Below are 15,969 nucleotides of genomic sequence, written 5' to 3'. Positions count from 1 at the left end.
TCATGGCCGGATCTAGAAGTGGGCAGGGGTGGGCATTGCCCACCCAAATTTTAGCATTGCCCACCCAAATTTTCTGGCCAGAAGCATGTGTAGGCTATATCTGTCAGAGTTGTTACACTCATTTGGAATCCTGTAGACGAATCACTTTTTTCTGCCCCCCCCCCCAGTGTCAATATCATTGGCTAGCTCAGTGATTTCATACTGTTCCGATTTCTGATTGGTTGGATGGACACTACAAAACTTGGAGACGGAAAAATTAACTGACAGTTCTACAGTGCATGGCTCTTGATTGAAGACTAGATCATAGCAACGTTTTTCTCATATGTAATTTAAAATTGACATATTAAAAAATCATAGTACATTTATTTTTTGATAGTTTTACTATTGTTGGTTTTGTGTTGTGCAGTATAAGGGGCATTTCTGGAGGGGTTTAGGACATTGGCGACACCTAATTTAGGACACCAAAATTTCACCACAGCACCCCTAAATAACAACAATGATAATAATAATAATAATAATAATAATAACTTATTATTATTATTTTCTGAAATCATTTTTGCCCTCTAACGTTAGATTTTGTGAACTTGTCTGTAGAGACGGGATACACAGTTGCAGGTGCAAATGGCTTTATTTAAACAGGTTTATACCACGGCTTGGTTAAATACTTGTTGCTGATTGGGTGGAGGGGTGTGCATTATTCCCTTCCCCATTATTTCACTTCAGGGTGGTTAACAGCCCCTTGGCCCTCGCCATGGGGCCACATCACACCACCCTGTTGTGGTTTATTTCCATAGAACTGCACCGCCAGTCGTGCTTTATTCCTTACTTAGAAAGTGTCTGGTTATAATTCCAAGGTGTGAATAGTGTCAAAGAACATTAGCTGACGTAGTTCGCTAGAGATTATTGCCTAATGTTTGCTTTCTGAGCTAGTCTGCTTTCACAGTTGCCAGCTAAGAAGCTAACTGATGCACTTTATTATTTTAGTTAAAGTAGTCACATGTTTTTTATTCTGATAGAATTGGGCTTTATGGTATATTTACAGTACATTTGAACCATTATTATTATACACTGCAATAGACCACCCAACTAATTAGGTTGCTCCTGAAGGTAACATTGTGTACCTAATTGAACTGAGGTTTGCCAATGTGAAAGGGGTTGAATACTTTTGCAAACAGCATATTCCATTTTTTATTTTCTTAAAAAATATTTTGTGGTGTAAAACTCATGTTATTTAGGCTACTAGTAATTCATTAAATGTATTATTGTTGTAAATTAAAATATCATATATAGAAAAATATTAATGGATTAATTGTTATCCAGTGAAATTAGTGATTTAAAAGGGGGGTTGAACTGCAAGGCACTGTATGCATGTCACATTCTCATTAGGGGCTGAGCCCCCCTAAAGGTTTGATCCTAGAATCGCCCCTGATTTAGGATAGGCTACTTAGCTAGCTAGCCAGTTCCCCTAGCTAGTTAGCTACTGCTGTCTTGAAAGAGTGGTAGCTTTAGGAATCAGAAGCTTTATAAATCTGATTTAAATAATTTCTTACCTGGCTAAATTACGCTGAGGACTTCTGTATCCTGCATAGTTACAGTCGAACAGCCAAGCAGCGATTTCTGGTTCCTACTAAACAACTTTCTGCTAATGCAGCGGCAGCTGCTCCAGAATCAAAAGCACTGGGTCCGGCACCTTCAAGTAGTGCATTTTCCATGCACACTCCGCATTGACACATGATGTTCATAGTTCATATATATATAGTTAGTTCATAATTACTTCAGGTAGCCTGGTATTTACAGTTTTTCTCAATTGCTTTGGCTAATGATATTTAATATTTTCAAAACAACAAGTGCAAAACTCACTTTTTGAAGGTTAAGCCAAAGTAATTGAGAAAAACTGTAATAACACATTGACATTCCAACATTTTTTCTATCTAAATGATTGGCTGTAGCAGATGACCTATCATCAACAAACATTGGCAGACAAGCCATGTTCAGACACCCTCAGTAGGATGCAACATGAAGCGGAATTTGAACCAGAAACCATTCAATTCCCTATCTGAGATACTGCCACCCCTTATATCTTACATTTCTGTGAAGTTATAGGCTGTTGGTAGCCTATAGGCTGTACTATGCATTTTTTGATATGCTGTAAAAAGAAAATTATGCATTGGTGAATAAAAATTGCCCACCCCAAAACTATGATTGCCATGATTCTCAAAATGACTGCACTTACTCTGAAGTGAGTATAAGAACTACCTGTAGTATGCCGTCACGGTAGTTTCATGAAAATATATCACATTTGTAGACCTGACTCATTACATAGGCAATGCATATTACATAATATCTATTCTAATAAAATATCTAAGGAACTCTGTATCATTCTGTTCATTACATTAAGAAAGATACTTGTAGAGTATTGTATTCCATTTGTACGATTTAGTGGAAAAGAGAGCTAGAACGCTAGCTAGAACGTTATTTCACCCCTACATTAACAGCTGACGAAACGTGCCGGAGCTAACCTCCCCTTTAAGAAAAAGCAATCTGAGAGAGCCTTGCCTCGGAACATGTCACGAAGACTCTGAATGTGACTCTGGGGCGGAACCAACAGTGCTGTTCTCAAGAGGGGAGGCAAAATGTATATGAGTATAAGTGAGTAACAACATATGTAATAGTCTGGGGAAGTATCAAATGCATTTGGTAAATTTACAGTCTGTTATTCGTGCATTGAAATTATGTACATTGAAATATGTGTTTCGTGGTTTTGATAAAGTTTATTTGTGTATGTACACTGCATACAACTCCCCCTGTCGTTTCCGTCTCTCTGCGGTTAAAAATGAACATTTTGTTCAGTGCAGTTAAATTAGGTATCTAACGTGGATGCCTCTGTCTGACAGACTGTCTTGATGCATGAAGGCCAGTGGCCACAAACGTGCAACATCTCTTCAGGTGACGCAGGTACATTACTTATTATTATTATTATTATTATTATTATTATTATTGTTATTCGAAGCCATAGTAGTAGAGGTAGTATAGTCCCAGCGGTGTGTCGGTTCCAAAAGTTGCAGGTACCTTGCAATCAAACTGTTCACCTACGTCTATTCATGCAATGTATCGCATCTTTCCTCTTATATACTGTAGCTTGGTGCACAGCTGTCAGTGAAACAAGTTTAGTGTTACTCATTTTAGAAGACTATTCAGGACACGTGTTTGCAAGTCATTAGATGCGTTAACAAAACCGAGAAATATCATTACTATCCTACATTGTCTTTACTAACATCAATTACTTTATCAATATGTATTTGATATGAATACTTATAGAGTAGCTATGTTGTTTTTAAATTTCTTTGAAAGGGGTACTCATTGAAAAGTTGATGTTTTAATGGTAATTATAAAATTTCAATTTGCTATCATAATCAATATGAACAGAAAATGTACGATCTGTCAGTCTGTACCGAATACTTTCGTTGTTGCCGGTCGTGGATCCTGATAGTCGTTGCCCCTTTAAGAGTAAAACAGTCGACAGAAGTGACCTCAGTTCTGTTTAGGCGCGGGATGTGTAGCAGATATTTCCGTAGCAGCAATTAGATTTTTGGGTTTTAAGTGAAATAGGTTTGCCAAAATGGCAACATATATTTAGCGAGTAAAGTTTGCTGTGAAGTGAGTACACAAAACAAGTTGACTCATTGGCTAAATCTGGTGAGTTTGAAAATCTTAACGGTAGCTAGCGTTAACATGCTGTGAATTGTAGCGTGTTGAAAACTGGAACTGAATGTGGATAGCTAGCCATCTAATCTAATTAACACAGTTACCTAAATTGGGTAGTATAGTTATCTGTATAAGTACCTTTTTGACTTTAACTAGCAACATTTTTCGGCAAAATTGTGTACCATTCTATATTTCAGTGGAACATCAATTAAGAAGGCAGTTATCTTTCTACCTACAGGTGGCTCCTTGTCGAATTACTGGCTGCCTTTTACTTGCCTTCCTAAGGTATTTGATCTAGAGGGTTTTGTTTTCGCAACATACGAAGCTAACATTGTCTGGTCTGCTGTAAACTTTCAGCATATGTCGCAGAAACTAGCCCGCTAATCTGAAGTGGGGCAGTTAGCCACTTAATCGCGCAACGTGAACGCACCATATGATACGATTTATTAACATAGATTCTCCCCCTACCGAGTATGCAAGATACACTGTTATTCGCGGGGATTGAGAATCTTTCCAGTGTTTGAGAACTCAGATACAAAGCAGTGCGGCAAACTTCAACATCACGTGGCAGGAGCAACAGTCCTACCAGACTCACACACCCGAGACAGCTGTTCCCCGTTAAAGGCAACCCTTTTAATCTCCGGAGAAAATGATCCACCTGACGTGATTTTACACATTGTTAAAACTTTGCGCTTACTACTAGAAACTGGTGTTTTGTGTCTGGTAAATGGGCACCGGGTTATTTCCAATTCCGAAACAAACAAAAGATATTTACTCATCGCTGATCGTCAGCATTTCGGCAAATATAGTCATGCATTTTAACGTTAATGTTGCAAAATCTATTTGGATAGGTCTGTTCATGTTTGCAAACACATGACTGCCATGTAATGGTTGTTAAAAGTGCTTTTACAAACAGACATTTAATATAGTGTTCGTGAATGCTGAACATTGTTGAAATTAGTACCGAAGTTAATTGAAGAAAATGTCACTTTTCAAAATGCATGACTGGTCGGTCTTTATCTTTGGACGCACTACCTTCGGAGTATCGTTAAAACATTGAGTGCCATGTTTGTGACAGTGAATATTTCAAGGGTGAATATCACCGGAGCTGTTTTTGGAAACCTTGAAAGTCCACCTTGCTGGTCTGTATTTGTAGTCACCAAAGCAAGTGTCTTACGATTAGAATGGCAAACGTATTTTATTTTTTTTTCGGTCACTTGAACAAAGAGCTGTATTAAGTAAAATAAATAATTAAATATTTGTGTTTTAAATAATTAAATTAATTAAATAATTGTGTGACCTAGTTCAGTTGTGTCCCTTACTGCTAGACTCAGGGAATCAGGCTGCTTGTATAACTGGACTGCGCTGAGGGGAGTGTGCTTGCGTCAGTTCATGCTGTAAAGCCTCATTTTCGGGCGCGAGGAGAGTACCGGGTATTTCCTTTGTTTGCGTCTAGGGGCATAAAAGCTGTGACTCGAAATGTCGCTGGCATGTAGTTATAACACTAAAATATGGATTATTCACGTTGTTTAATCATCGATGGTGTTCTTGTACAGACTACCCCCACCCCAGTACGAAGAACTTTTCTTTATAATAGCCTGAGTAGTGAGCTGTAGCTTTGGCCCAAACAAATACATTTCCCTATAAAATCAGCATAATAGCCTAATCCGGTTGGACAAACCTTATGGGATGTGGATTGTACTTTATTTAAATGTAATGATTCATTTTAATGATGTTTTAGTCAATTTCAGTGTCTAGCTCTCAAACATTATTCTGGCGTTGATTTTTTTTTTTTTTTTTTTTTTTGCTTAATCTACTATGTGGTGCTGTTTATAGGCTTTCATTTTCTATTTGGGTTTTAATACTCCAGTTGTATGAGTACACGCAGAGTTGTATTCATGTTTTTTGAATTTTTCATTCACAGCTTTGTTCAGCTGATTGGTCAAGTGTTGAATACATAAAAATACTAATTAGGGACACATAATAAGCACATATTCCACTCTTCAGAGGAGTGCTTGTGTTGGTGTGTGGTTTCTGCCAGCAATGCGTCCTAATCTAAACCTTGTACATTTTTTGTCTGGAAAGCTACCTCCTTTCTGCCTCAGGTCCCGCCTCTTAAAGGGGCACGGGAGGCATGTCATTCGTGTGTCAAAATTTACAGCTGAGCCAGAAACCTCAGGTTACAGTGTCAAGCAGTGCATTCCCTGAATGCAGGCTAGTGCAGAAAAACATCGTAGCTTGATGTTGGCAGTATGTTCAGTCTGGTGCAAAATGTTTGTGAAAATGTAAAAGCCTGCAGCCAGCAGTCAGTTATGATTATGTCTGGCAATTACAGGGTTAAGCTTCTCTCCCCCCACCATCTATGCTTCCCCACCAGTCTTGGGAAAGTAGGTTAGAGTCACAGGGCATTGTGGGTAAGTATTACAGTTGCATAACTGCAGTCCGTACGGTTGTATCATTGCCTTTCTGTTTGTTTTCCCCCGCACACCTTTTGGGGTGACCAGAAGGAGAGTCTGTGAGAGGCAGAGCACAGAGAGACAAAGAGCTTGCAGGTGAGACAGGGGTCCAGCAGGCTGAGTGAGTACAAGACACTGTGGGTGTGAGAGAGTGAGGGGGAGATAACAGAGGGGGGCCGGTGTTCTTACAGAGCCAGCGCTGCTAGAGTCAAGGGTCTGCAGGGAGTTCCTGTCTGCCTGCTCGACCCCCTTCATGTGTACTGCGTGACAGAGATTGACAGTGTGTTTTAAAGGGAAGGCTTTCCGGGGTGCTCTTGATTTTAGCATTTTATCATTTACCACCATTTATTTCTAGTTGTCCCATGTCTTTATAGGAGAGTAATTTCTCCTAAGACCTTGAAATTTGCAGTGTAATTCATCCTGTTCTGTCCTTACTTGTTTTTTCATTCAAGCTTAAGTGTATCTTTCAAATCAGAGGAGTGGAGTGTGGCAGGAGATGTTTGTCACTGCAGCTGTAGTGAGTTTACATCCTGAGAAGACAGAGGGACCTCTTTAGTGTGCTCCTCCCTCCTGATACATGACACCAGAACTCGGGACTGTTGGAAGGTGCTGGAGTAAGGTCATCTGTGTACTGTGTGTGTGACATGTGAGTAATGCCTTGCAGTGTCTGTGCATGCACATGTGAGTGCATGCCTGTATGTGACCAAAGCACTAGTACATGGTTACACCTTGTGTTGTTAAGTCTGTACACATTGTTTTTGCCCGTTTCTTGAGCACGTGTGGTGGTGTCTGCTGAGCCATAGCTGGGGATGCTTGCAAACTGTTACCATTGACTTACTGCCACATCTGTTCAGATTCTGGGACAAGTGTTGCTAAAGCAGTGAAAAACTTAGAGCCCTCAAGAGGGAAGTGTGCCCTCTGCATTCCAGGACTTTCTTGTGCACTCTCCTGGTGGTCACCCCTACTGAGGGAGTAGAGTGGCAAGAAATTGAATTGCATTCTGGGTGGAAGGCAGTGTTTTGCATTCGCCACATGTTCATCCAGAGCTGGATGCGCCTAAGATGCACCTCTCGTGTAGTAGCTGTGAGGACCCCCACAGCATGAGGTGGCAGATGGGGTGATGTCCTTTCCGGACCGGGGGAGTGTCTCTGCTCTTGCTCAGGGGTTTTGCAAGGGTGTTGCGAAGTACATGACTTGCCTGTGATCAGACTTCAGTCTGACTCTACCGTCTGTGGTTTTTTAAAAGAAAGCAATATGACGAAGGTAGTGCTACTCGCAATCGCGATGTCAGCCTGTGTGATTATATAACCGCAAAAGACTGCAATTCAAAAAATGTGCATGTGTGTACGCGACAACCTATTCTCTGTGTGCAGTCTGCTCATTGTCTACACCCATAATAAAGAGATGACCAATCAGTCTCTGTTTAGGCAGTGAAGCGCATAGATATTTGGGCTGCTCGTTTATGGCAAAAGTCATAATCACGATTATTTTGGTCAATATTGAGATCACGATTATTTAACACGATTACTCATTGACTTTGGAAACATCATGCATTTATTGAACTTTAAAAAAAAAGCGTCTTGCGTGTACGGTCACACTGGGGTGATTAGCCATTTAGTGCGTCTGCTAAAACTGGTGCAATTAGAACACTAGATTGGAAAGATTTTAGCTAATTTTAGCTTTGAGGAAACAGCAATTTAACGTTAAAAATATAGCAGATGCTAACTGAAAACTATGAGAAGCTTAATAATGCTAATGAAAACATAACGAACCATGTAACGTAACATGCGCGCTACATAGCATAAAAATAAGTTACGTGCGAAAGGGTTAACAGTGGATTTTCTTGAACTTAAAATATAATTCAACTGAAAAAATGTTTAAAAATGAGATAAATACACAATAATCGTTTTATCTCAATTATCTTGTGTTCGTAATCATTGGAAGCCAAAATCGTAATTGAAAATAAAATTTGATTAATCGCCAAGCCCTAATAGATATAGAAATGTAGACCTCATTGGCCGCTGCTGTATGTCGCCACTATGCATCTGCATGTCCGCCATATTGGAGCGGTCAAGATCTGCTAGTAAACAAATAGGCTTACAATGTGTATTGAGAGATGCAGTCTTCTCTACAAAATCTACTGTAACTCGCTTAATTCTGAACTGATTTTCATGAAATTTGTTTTTTTATAAACATGAGAAATTGAACATGATACTGGTTACTTATTGGCAGGGGCGTAGGAACCGGAGGGGGGGGCAATATTTGTGTGGGCTATTTTTGTTCCCCTCGACATTTGTGTGGGCTATTCCCCCCCCCCCCCCCCAACTAGTTCCCCAATAAATTAATTTCTCCAAATGAGTAAAAACATTATTTGTAGTGGTGTCACAACAACCAGCAAATTTAGAATAAAAGTTAATAAAAGTTAATTTGGAAACGGAATATCGTTCTCCAAGATCACGTGTTGTGAGTGCGCCACTTTTATAATGCTATAATATATTATAATGATCCGACTGGATCATTATCAAAAAACACGCAAGAACAATCAACTTGAACCTAAGCCTTAAACATGCACCGCTCCCCAGGAAAAGAAAAGAAAAAAACGTTTTTGATCGTTTGAAACGTTAGATCGTTTTTGGAGTAAAGACTGTATAGTAGATGATAGTGATAGGCTTGTGTGGATTTATTTAGCGACCAGTTTTCACGTTAGTCATCTTTTGAATAATTTGGCGACAGCGATTGTAGCCTAGGCTATTAGCTAGCTAGTTTCTGTACTGTTGAAACTACTGTACGTTAAATAAAAGTTGATTTCAGGATACGCTGAATTCATGTTAAACGACGACCACAAGCACAGTAAACCCATTAAACAGATTTTTATTTTCAAAGATAACTCAGGACTTCCCCTCGTTGACACAGCAGATTAACTGGGACTACACAGCCAGAGGCTCTGGCTACAACAGTCGTTTAATAAGCACTGAGCTAAAAAAACATTTGAGCTCACAAGGTAACCACCTTTGTAAATCAAGGACGTAGAAAGTATTCTGGGCTACTTGCTGCATGCTATTTTCGGTATCAAATTCTCTGTAGCCTACTACTGAACAGTATTCTGTTTGAGTATGTTGTAAATTTTCATACATAACGTTAGCTTGTTACTTATTTTGCTGATCGTTAATGGACAAGCTAACATTAGCTAGCCACCTGTTTCGTCACTGACGTAGGCCTATTGCTGAAGTAAAGTTAGGTACTTTAGGTTAGGTAAGTTAGGTTAGTGAGGTATCAGCTAGCTAGCTAGTAATACTGGAGGGAGAATTATGTGACCAACTTTGTGAAGAAAACTATTCAGTCGACATTTTAAGTTTTAGAAACTGCAGATGAATAAATGTTTTAATTAAGTTAAACAAAAAACGTACACACAGTATGTACTGTACTTCCATGCTTTCCTGTTGCACCCATTTTCCCTGGCTATACAGTGAGGGAAAACCTGTCTGCTGTGCGTAGTCCACAATTGGTAGTCTTCTGCTGTGATTGGATGGCATGCCATCATTACATCAAAGTGTGACATTTGGTTATGTGGATTAGTGTTATACACTTTCCATGTCCACTAGGAAAATAAATCAACTCTTATATATAGGCCTAATGAGACACCTCCTAATGTTGGGTGACACACCTTCATGTTGGGCAAACTCTGCCCCAGATGTGCATCTCCTATGTCCAGATGAGCTTAGTAGTAACAGGTGTGCAGCTCTTCTTGAAAGCACTTAAGCGGTGTTTATACGTGCATACCTTCTTATTTCAAACCATCCTGATATTGTTTTATTCTTCAATCAAGATATATGCTCCTTTAAGGACTGGGATTACGTATACAGACATAAAATTCATAGCAAGTTGTGTGTCCCCCAATATCAAACTCTCTCCTACGCCCTTGCTTATTGGAATTAAATTCAGTTACTGGGGGCGGATCTATTCAACTCTGCCAAAACAATAACCTTCTGAATAGCCACAACTTCCTCTGGGACATGCAGGCTCTGATACATGAATAGGCAACATCAAGTATAAATTATTTAGAATTTAAGCTTTTGTGAGTTTCTCCAAAAATGTAGATTTCTTTATCTCTGTCAAACTATACTTGTTTGTCTGTGCATTCAAAATGTCTTATTTTAATGAAAATTTCTGTTTTCTTATTTATTGTTCTATTTATTTTATTTAGTTGTACTATTGAGAAAACTTAACAGGTTTGCAGAAATGCCTTTATTTTGAAAAGGATATTTTTTCTTATTATTTAATTTTGTAAAATATTAAGTTATTTGAAAACAGTACTGTACAGATTTTTTAGTTTTTGTATTTTTTATGCTAGTTTAAGTTTATATGTTTGAGTTGAGAAATACACATTTCAAAATTATCAGTAATCTGTGCATTTTCCTTAATAACCAAGCGAGTAGACTCATGGTACCATTTGTTTATTGTGGACAATATTGCGATCGCGATATAATAATCGCAATATGACTTTTTCACCAAATTGTGCGGCTCTAGAAGAAAGTGATATTTGCTGCTGCTCCTCTGTAGAGCTGGCTCTCCTCCTACACAAATAAATTGTGGATCATGAGACGGTGGCAGTTGCGTGGGGTTCTGGATGGGTTTAAGTCAGGTGCTCATTGAACAGGTAGAATACATTACAGTACTGTTTCTGTAATTGTATGTTTGCTTTTGTCAGGATCTTGGTACGTTGGTACGTATTGATACATCTGCCAGATTATCGGCTATCACGCACTTTTATACTTAATCATACAAAACTTGGTAAGCATATTGTTGTGAATACTGGTTATATTCCTTGTGTTTGGTTAGTCAATAATATGACAAATACATATTGGGATTATTCCCTTTGAAATGTGGGAAACATCACATAGAAAATGCATGAAAATGTGTCAACCTGATTCTGCCATCCATGAGATAAAATAATTGACATGGGTGTTCAGAAGGTGCTTGTTGAGTGGGGGCTCATCACCAGGTGTATGTAATTATTCCTGACATACTCCTTGTAAACCAGGGTACATACACCATAGTACAACTGTGTTAGGCCAACCTTTTTTACTCCTATAAATACTTACACTCCTATGCCTATTGCTTCCACCAGTCTTGCGCCTCAGACAAGCAGTCTTACTTGTGCTCCAGCTACTGCTCTTTTTCCTAAGACTTCTACATCCACTAAATTCGGTGAACTGCTGCCACATACAAATAAAGTTTCTGTCAAAACTTTACGTTATATTTCCAGTTAATCAGTGTAATCCTGAGAAGAGACATTCTAAGGCTGGCATGTGAGAGTGGAAGCCCTTTTCATAGAACGGCTTTAGTGGTATTTTTAGCTGTGGTCATCCACCAGGGTGTATGTGAGAGTACACGAGAGAGAGCTGCTCTGCCTTGGTGAGTTAACGTGGGATCTTTGGGGAATTTTGGCATAGTTTTGGCAGCAGTTATTTTAGGCCAGTTCGGCACCTAGGTGTTTGAACATGAACACGAACACACACAGAGGGCCTTTGTGTGGGTGAACCTCAGTATCAGGAAGAGATGAGGTGCAGAGGAGAGTATGCAGCCCTGGAATCAGCGCCATAAAACTTGCTTTTGATGGCTGGCCTCCAATAGGAGCAGGGTGCTACTTCTTAAGGAAAATAAAAGCAGGGTAACTGTGATCCGTTACTGTGGTAATATAAACTTTTTTGTCTCTCGTCATTAGTTGATATAACCTTTAATATAGGTTATGCACGTGACATCACAGTGGGCAGAGTCACTGCGGGTTACACTCACTGAGTGGCAGAAAGACCTACTGAGTGGCAGCGTTAGCGTTCAGCTTGAATGCCGCGAAAACACAAAAACACATCTAAAATGGGAAAGAGCTGTTGTGCGATTAACTGTACAAATAGATTCTACAAGAAATCGGAGCAATCTGTTTACAGACTGCCGAAAGCTAAAGAAAAGAGAAGCAAATGGATCGCTGCAATTCACAGAAACAACTGGAATGCAGGCACTGATACGTGTAGCTTAGTTTTCCAAATAAAAGTTGTAATAAAATAAAAATATTTGTGCAACCCTATAAAAAAAGCAAAACTAAAATCCAAGGAATATGGTAGTTAGTCCGACGTTACAATAAGCGCTGTCCTCGTAGTTTTGTTTTTTTGTTAGTTGATCGTTTTTTGGGAAATTAAGCTACGAAGCATTTTCCTTATAATGGGCGTCAATGGAGAGTTTTGCTTTTTTGATAGAAGATGGTGTTTATGACATGTGAGATGTCAGATTTGGTGATCATTGATCGCTGTTTTGGGACATTAAACCATGTTATTTTTCCTTATAATGGGCGTCAATGGAGGGGAAAAGGCTTAACGTGAGATAACGACCATACTCCTAGGATTTCGGTTTTGATTTTTTGACAGGAGGAAGTGTTTCTGACAAGAGATGTCCGAGAGAAACTTGGTGATCATTGATCGCAGTTTTGGTACATTAAGCCACGTTAAGCGTTTTAGAATGTCCCGGCTTTTGTATGCCTTCAGGCTTTGCTTTGTGTAGCCTATTTCCCCGGCATCGATATCAGGTACGTATAAATGCCAGGAAACCTGATTCCTGGCCACATGTCAATGTCCATGGATCACTGGTTCTTTGGTAAATTGTAAGGATCACTGTTAAGTCTAGCTGCCTTTAATTTAAGCCAGTGTTACTCAGTCCTACTCTTGGAGCCCCCCTGTCCTGCATATCTTCTATCTATCCTTGTGATTATATATGCCTCTCTATATATACTCTTGATTAAATCAGGTGTGCTCAGCTAATCAAAAGAGCCACTGATGAGTTCAGTCAGGTAGGTAGACCAGGGAAAGATGGAAAATGTGCGGAGCAGGGGGGCCCCAGGAGCAGGATTGAGAATCGGTGATTTAATCAGATAATCATTTTTTTTACTCCCGGTTTCGCAGTTTTCTGTACTAAACACAGCCATGTTGCAGCATGTTTTGCCACTCAGTCCGACTGAGGGGGCGTATTCTGGCGGGAAAGTGACGTCAAGGCATACCCTCTATATTGGATGAGAGCTGCGATATCCACTCTCACTGTTATGTGTGTGAGTGTGTGTGTGTGTGTGTGTGTGTGAGTGTGTGTGTTGATTATGCAACGCTTTGTATTTTAAGTGCAATCAAAAATCTGAGAATCGGCGATGGGAAAGTCTCGCAAAAGGTTCTTGTAACCTGCCTCTAACTGTTGCTCTGCCCCCTTCCAGGTCTTGAACGGCCTATGAACTGACGTCTGTGGACCTCAGCTCAGCTGTTGAGAATCAGGTGCCTTCTCTTTCTGACTGCTCTCGTGCCCCTGCATTGAGCTGTCCGTCATAGAACACAATGACTTGCTGGTTTGTGTACAGTAAAAGCATCATGGTTGAAATGAATTTATACATAAATGGCAAAAACAAAACAAATCTGTCAGTCCTATTTATGTTGTTAGAATACAGCTGATGAAAAAGCTGTTAACTTCTAAGTGCAGTTTGAGCATTTAGCAAACAGAGAAGGTGGTTAATGGGTAATTATGTTACATTTCCAGTACATTTTGCATGGCAGACACTCTAACACAGAGTGACTCAGGTGTTTTCCAAGTATATAAATCAGTCCTTAAAATAAAGTTTCAGAATGTAGCTGTAAGTATGTGATTAAGTGGTTGTATGTATTAGCAGCAGTGTATTTATTATGAGGTATAAATTGGCCCATGAAATGTAGTGAAACTGTATTTTGGTAAAAACTGCTGACGCCACCTGTGTGCTTTTTCCTTCCCCTAGATTTAGGATTTCTGCCCTCTGCCAGGACGGTGATATATGGACTTGTACATGATGAATTGTGAGCTTCTGGCGACGTGCAGTGCCCTCGGGTACCTGGAGGGAGACACTTACCACCGTGAACCTGACTGTCTAGGTGAGTCATTGGCAGATCCCTGTTGAATATTACATTACATTATTGGCGTCTTCCAGATCCAGATACATGGAACTGAGATACTGATCATAGCTGTCCTATAGACTTATGTTAATTAGGTCTTCCTGATTATGGTCTTCATGACAGAGATGGCTGTTGTTTAGTTTCTGAGATGAAGAGGGCACTTCACTGTCCTCCACTCTTCAGGGGGTTTCATTAGCCTTGTGAAAAATCATCTTGCATTGGGCTTGGGCATTCACTCGGGACACCTCATTCGAGACCCCTGCTCTGACTGCCCTCTTTCATCCCGCACAGAGAGTGTGAAGGACCTGATCCGGTACCTGCGGCACGAGGACGACACGCGCGACATCCGGCAGCAGCTGGGGGCGGGACAGATCCTGCAGAACGACCTGCTGCCCATCATCACCCAGCACAGCCAGGACAAGCCCCTGTTTGACGCCTGCATCCGGTACTGTCTCTCACTTGAGGCCATCTTGGGGGACACGTGCAGGGATGGGGCCTGGGGCCACTGGCACCTCAGCTTGAATGTAGATGTTATGGTGTATATGTGGGCCAACTCAGCAGTCCCTTTGTGATAAATATCGATGGAAAAATTTGTGGAGGCTGAGGGAATGGCTTGGAGTTAAGTGAAGTTGTGGGACCGTATGTTCTTATGTTCTCAGAAATTTTGTAGTCGATACCAATACCAGTGAAATTCCACGATTCTCGATACCCAATTTGATACCACGGTAAAAAACAAAAACAAAACAATAAATCCCATGTACTTCAACATACACTCCTTTATTAAAACATTTGAACATTACAAAAAACAACAGTGGCATGTAGCCTTCAAGTAATAAATAAAAAGAAACGATTATTAACATTACAAAAAAGAACAGTGGCATGGTATTTTCTGTGCCTCTGAAAAGCTTCTGATATGGTTGGCTGTGTATGTATTTGCTGACTTTGCTCCTGCCTCTCCTGGTCAACATCCTCCTCTGGCTGATACTGTGAAAGGAAAATTATGATATTTCAGTTATCAGGTATAGCTCAATGACTAAGAAAACAGCAGAGGCTGCACACACAATGTACTAACACACACACACACACACCTCTATATACTCAGAGTGCAAGCAGTAGTTTAAAATTACTGACATAGTGACAGACCATTAGTCCAGAAATATTTATTTAAAACCCTAACGTTATATTGATGACAATATACTGATGACAGATGACACAGACTGAAGGGTAAAGACAGTAGCCTACTATTACAAGCTATGGTTACATTACGTCGGCCTAAACACAGTAGCCTTTAGCATTTAGCCATTGCAAACGTCGTATGGAACATAGTTGGCTACACAGCAATGCCAGCTGTCTCAAACAAAAATAATGGTAATGTGTATTTCAGGATAGCAAGGACAACACTTTGGATATGTTCTTAATGTAACGTTATCATGAATTCAAACTGACTCACCTTGAATTCTTTGAATAAATCTGGATGTCTGTAGCATAGTGGTTAAGGAGCAGGACTTGTTGACCGGTTTGATCCCCGCTGCTACACTGCTGCTGTACCCTTGGGCAAGGTACCTAACCCACAGTTGCCTCAGTAAATATCCAGCTGTATAAATGGATAGCATTGTAAAACAACTGTAACCTATGTAAGTCGCTTTGGATAAAAAAGCGTCTGCCAAATGAATAAATGTAAATGTTTGAGGTGCTTCACTAAGTTGTAAGTGTTTCCTCCTTTTGTCTGAAGAGTTCGATGGCACTGTTTGCATACTGATTTTTCTGAATTTATTATTAATCCCTGATGATCCGCCTCGAATGCATAGTACTTCCATACACGACTCCTACTGTTTTTCTTTTCGACGAGTCGAGGC

At 40.0% G+C, this 15,969-nt stretch overlaps 1 protein-coding gene across 1 annotated transcript in view; it reads left to right on the top strand.

Annotated features, from left to right (window-relative positions):
* The first annotated feature begins 2,876 nt into the window (after window positions 1–2,876).
* Window positions 2,877–15,969, top strand: part of timeless (timeless circadian clock) — a 31,629-nt gene continuing 18,536 nt past the window's right edge. The window contains 4 exon segments of the mRNA XM_036531677.1: window positions 2,877–2,955; window positions 13,411–13,468; window positions 13,960–14,092; window positions 14,405–14,558. Of these exon segments, the coding sequence (XP_036387570.1) occupies window positions 13,996–14,092; window positions 14,405–14,558 (251 nt within the window). The 5' untranslated portion in view covers window positions 2,877–2,955; window positions 13,411–13,468; window positions 13,960–13,995.

The sequence above is a fragment of the Megalops cyprinoides genome, chromosome 6 (assembly GCF_013368585.1).
Source record: "Megalops cyprinoides isolate fMegCyp1 chromosome 6, fMegCyp1.pri, whole genome shotgun sequence".
NCBI lineage: Eukaryota > Metazoa > Chordata > Actinopteri > Elopiformes > Megalopidae > Megalops > Megalops cyprinoides.
Note: the sequence above shows the minus strand (reverse complement) of the source record. Positions and strands in the feature narration are given on the sequence as shown.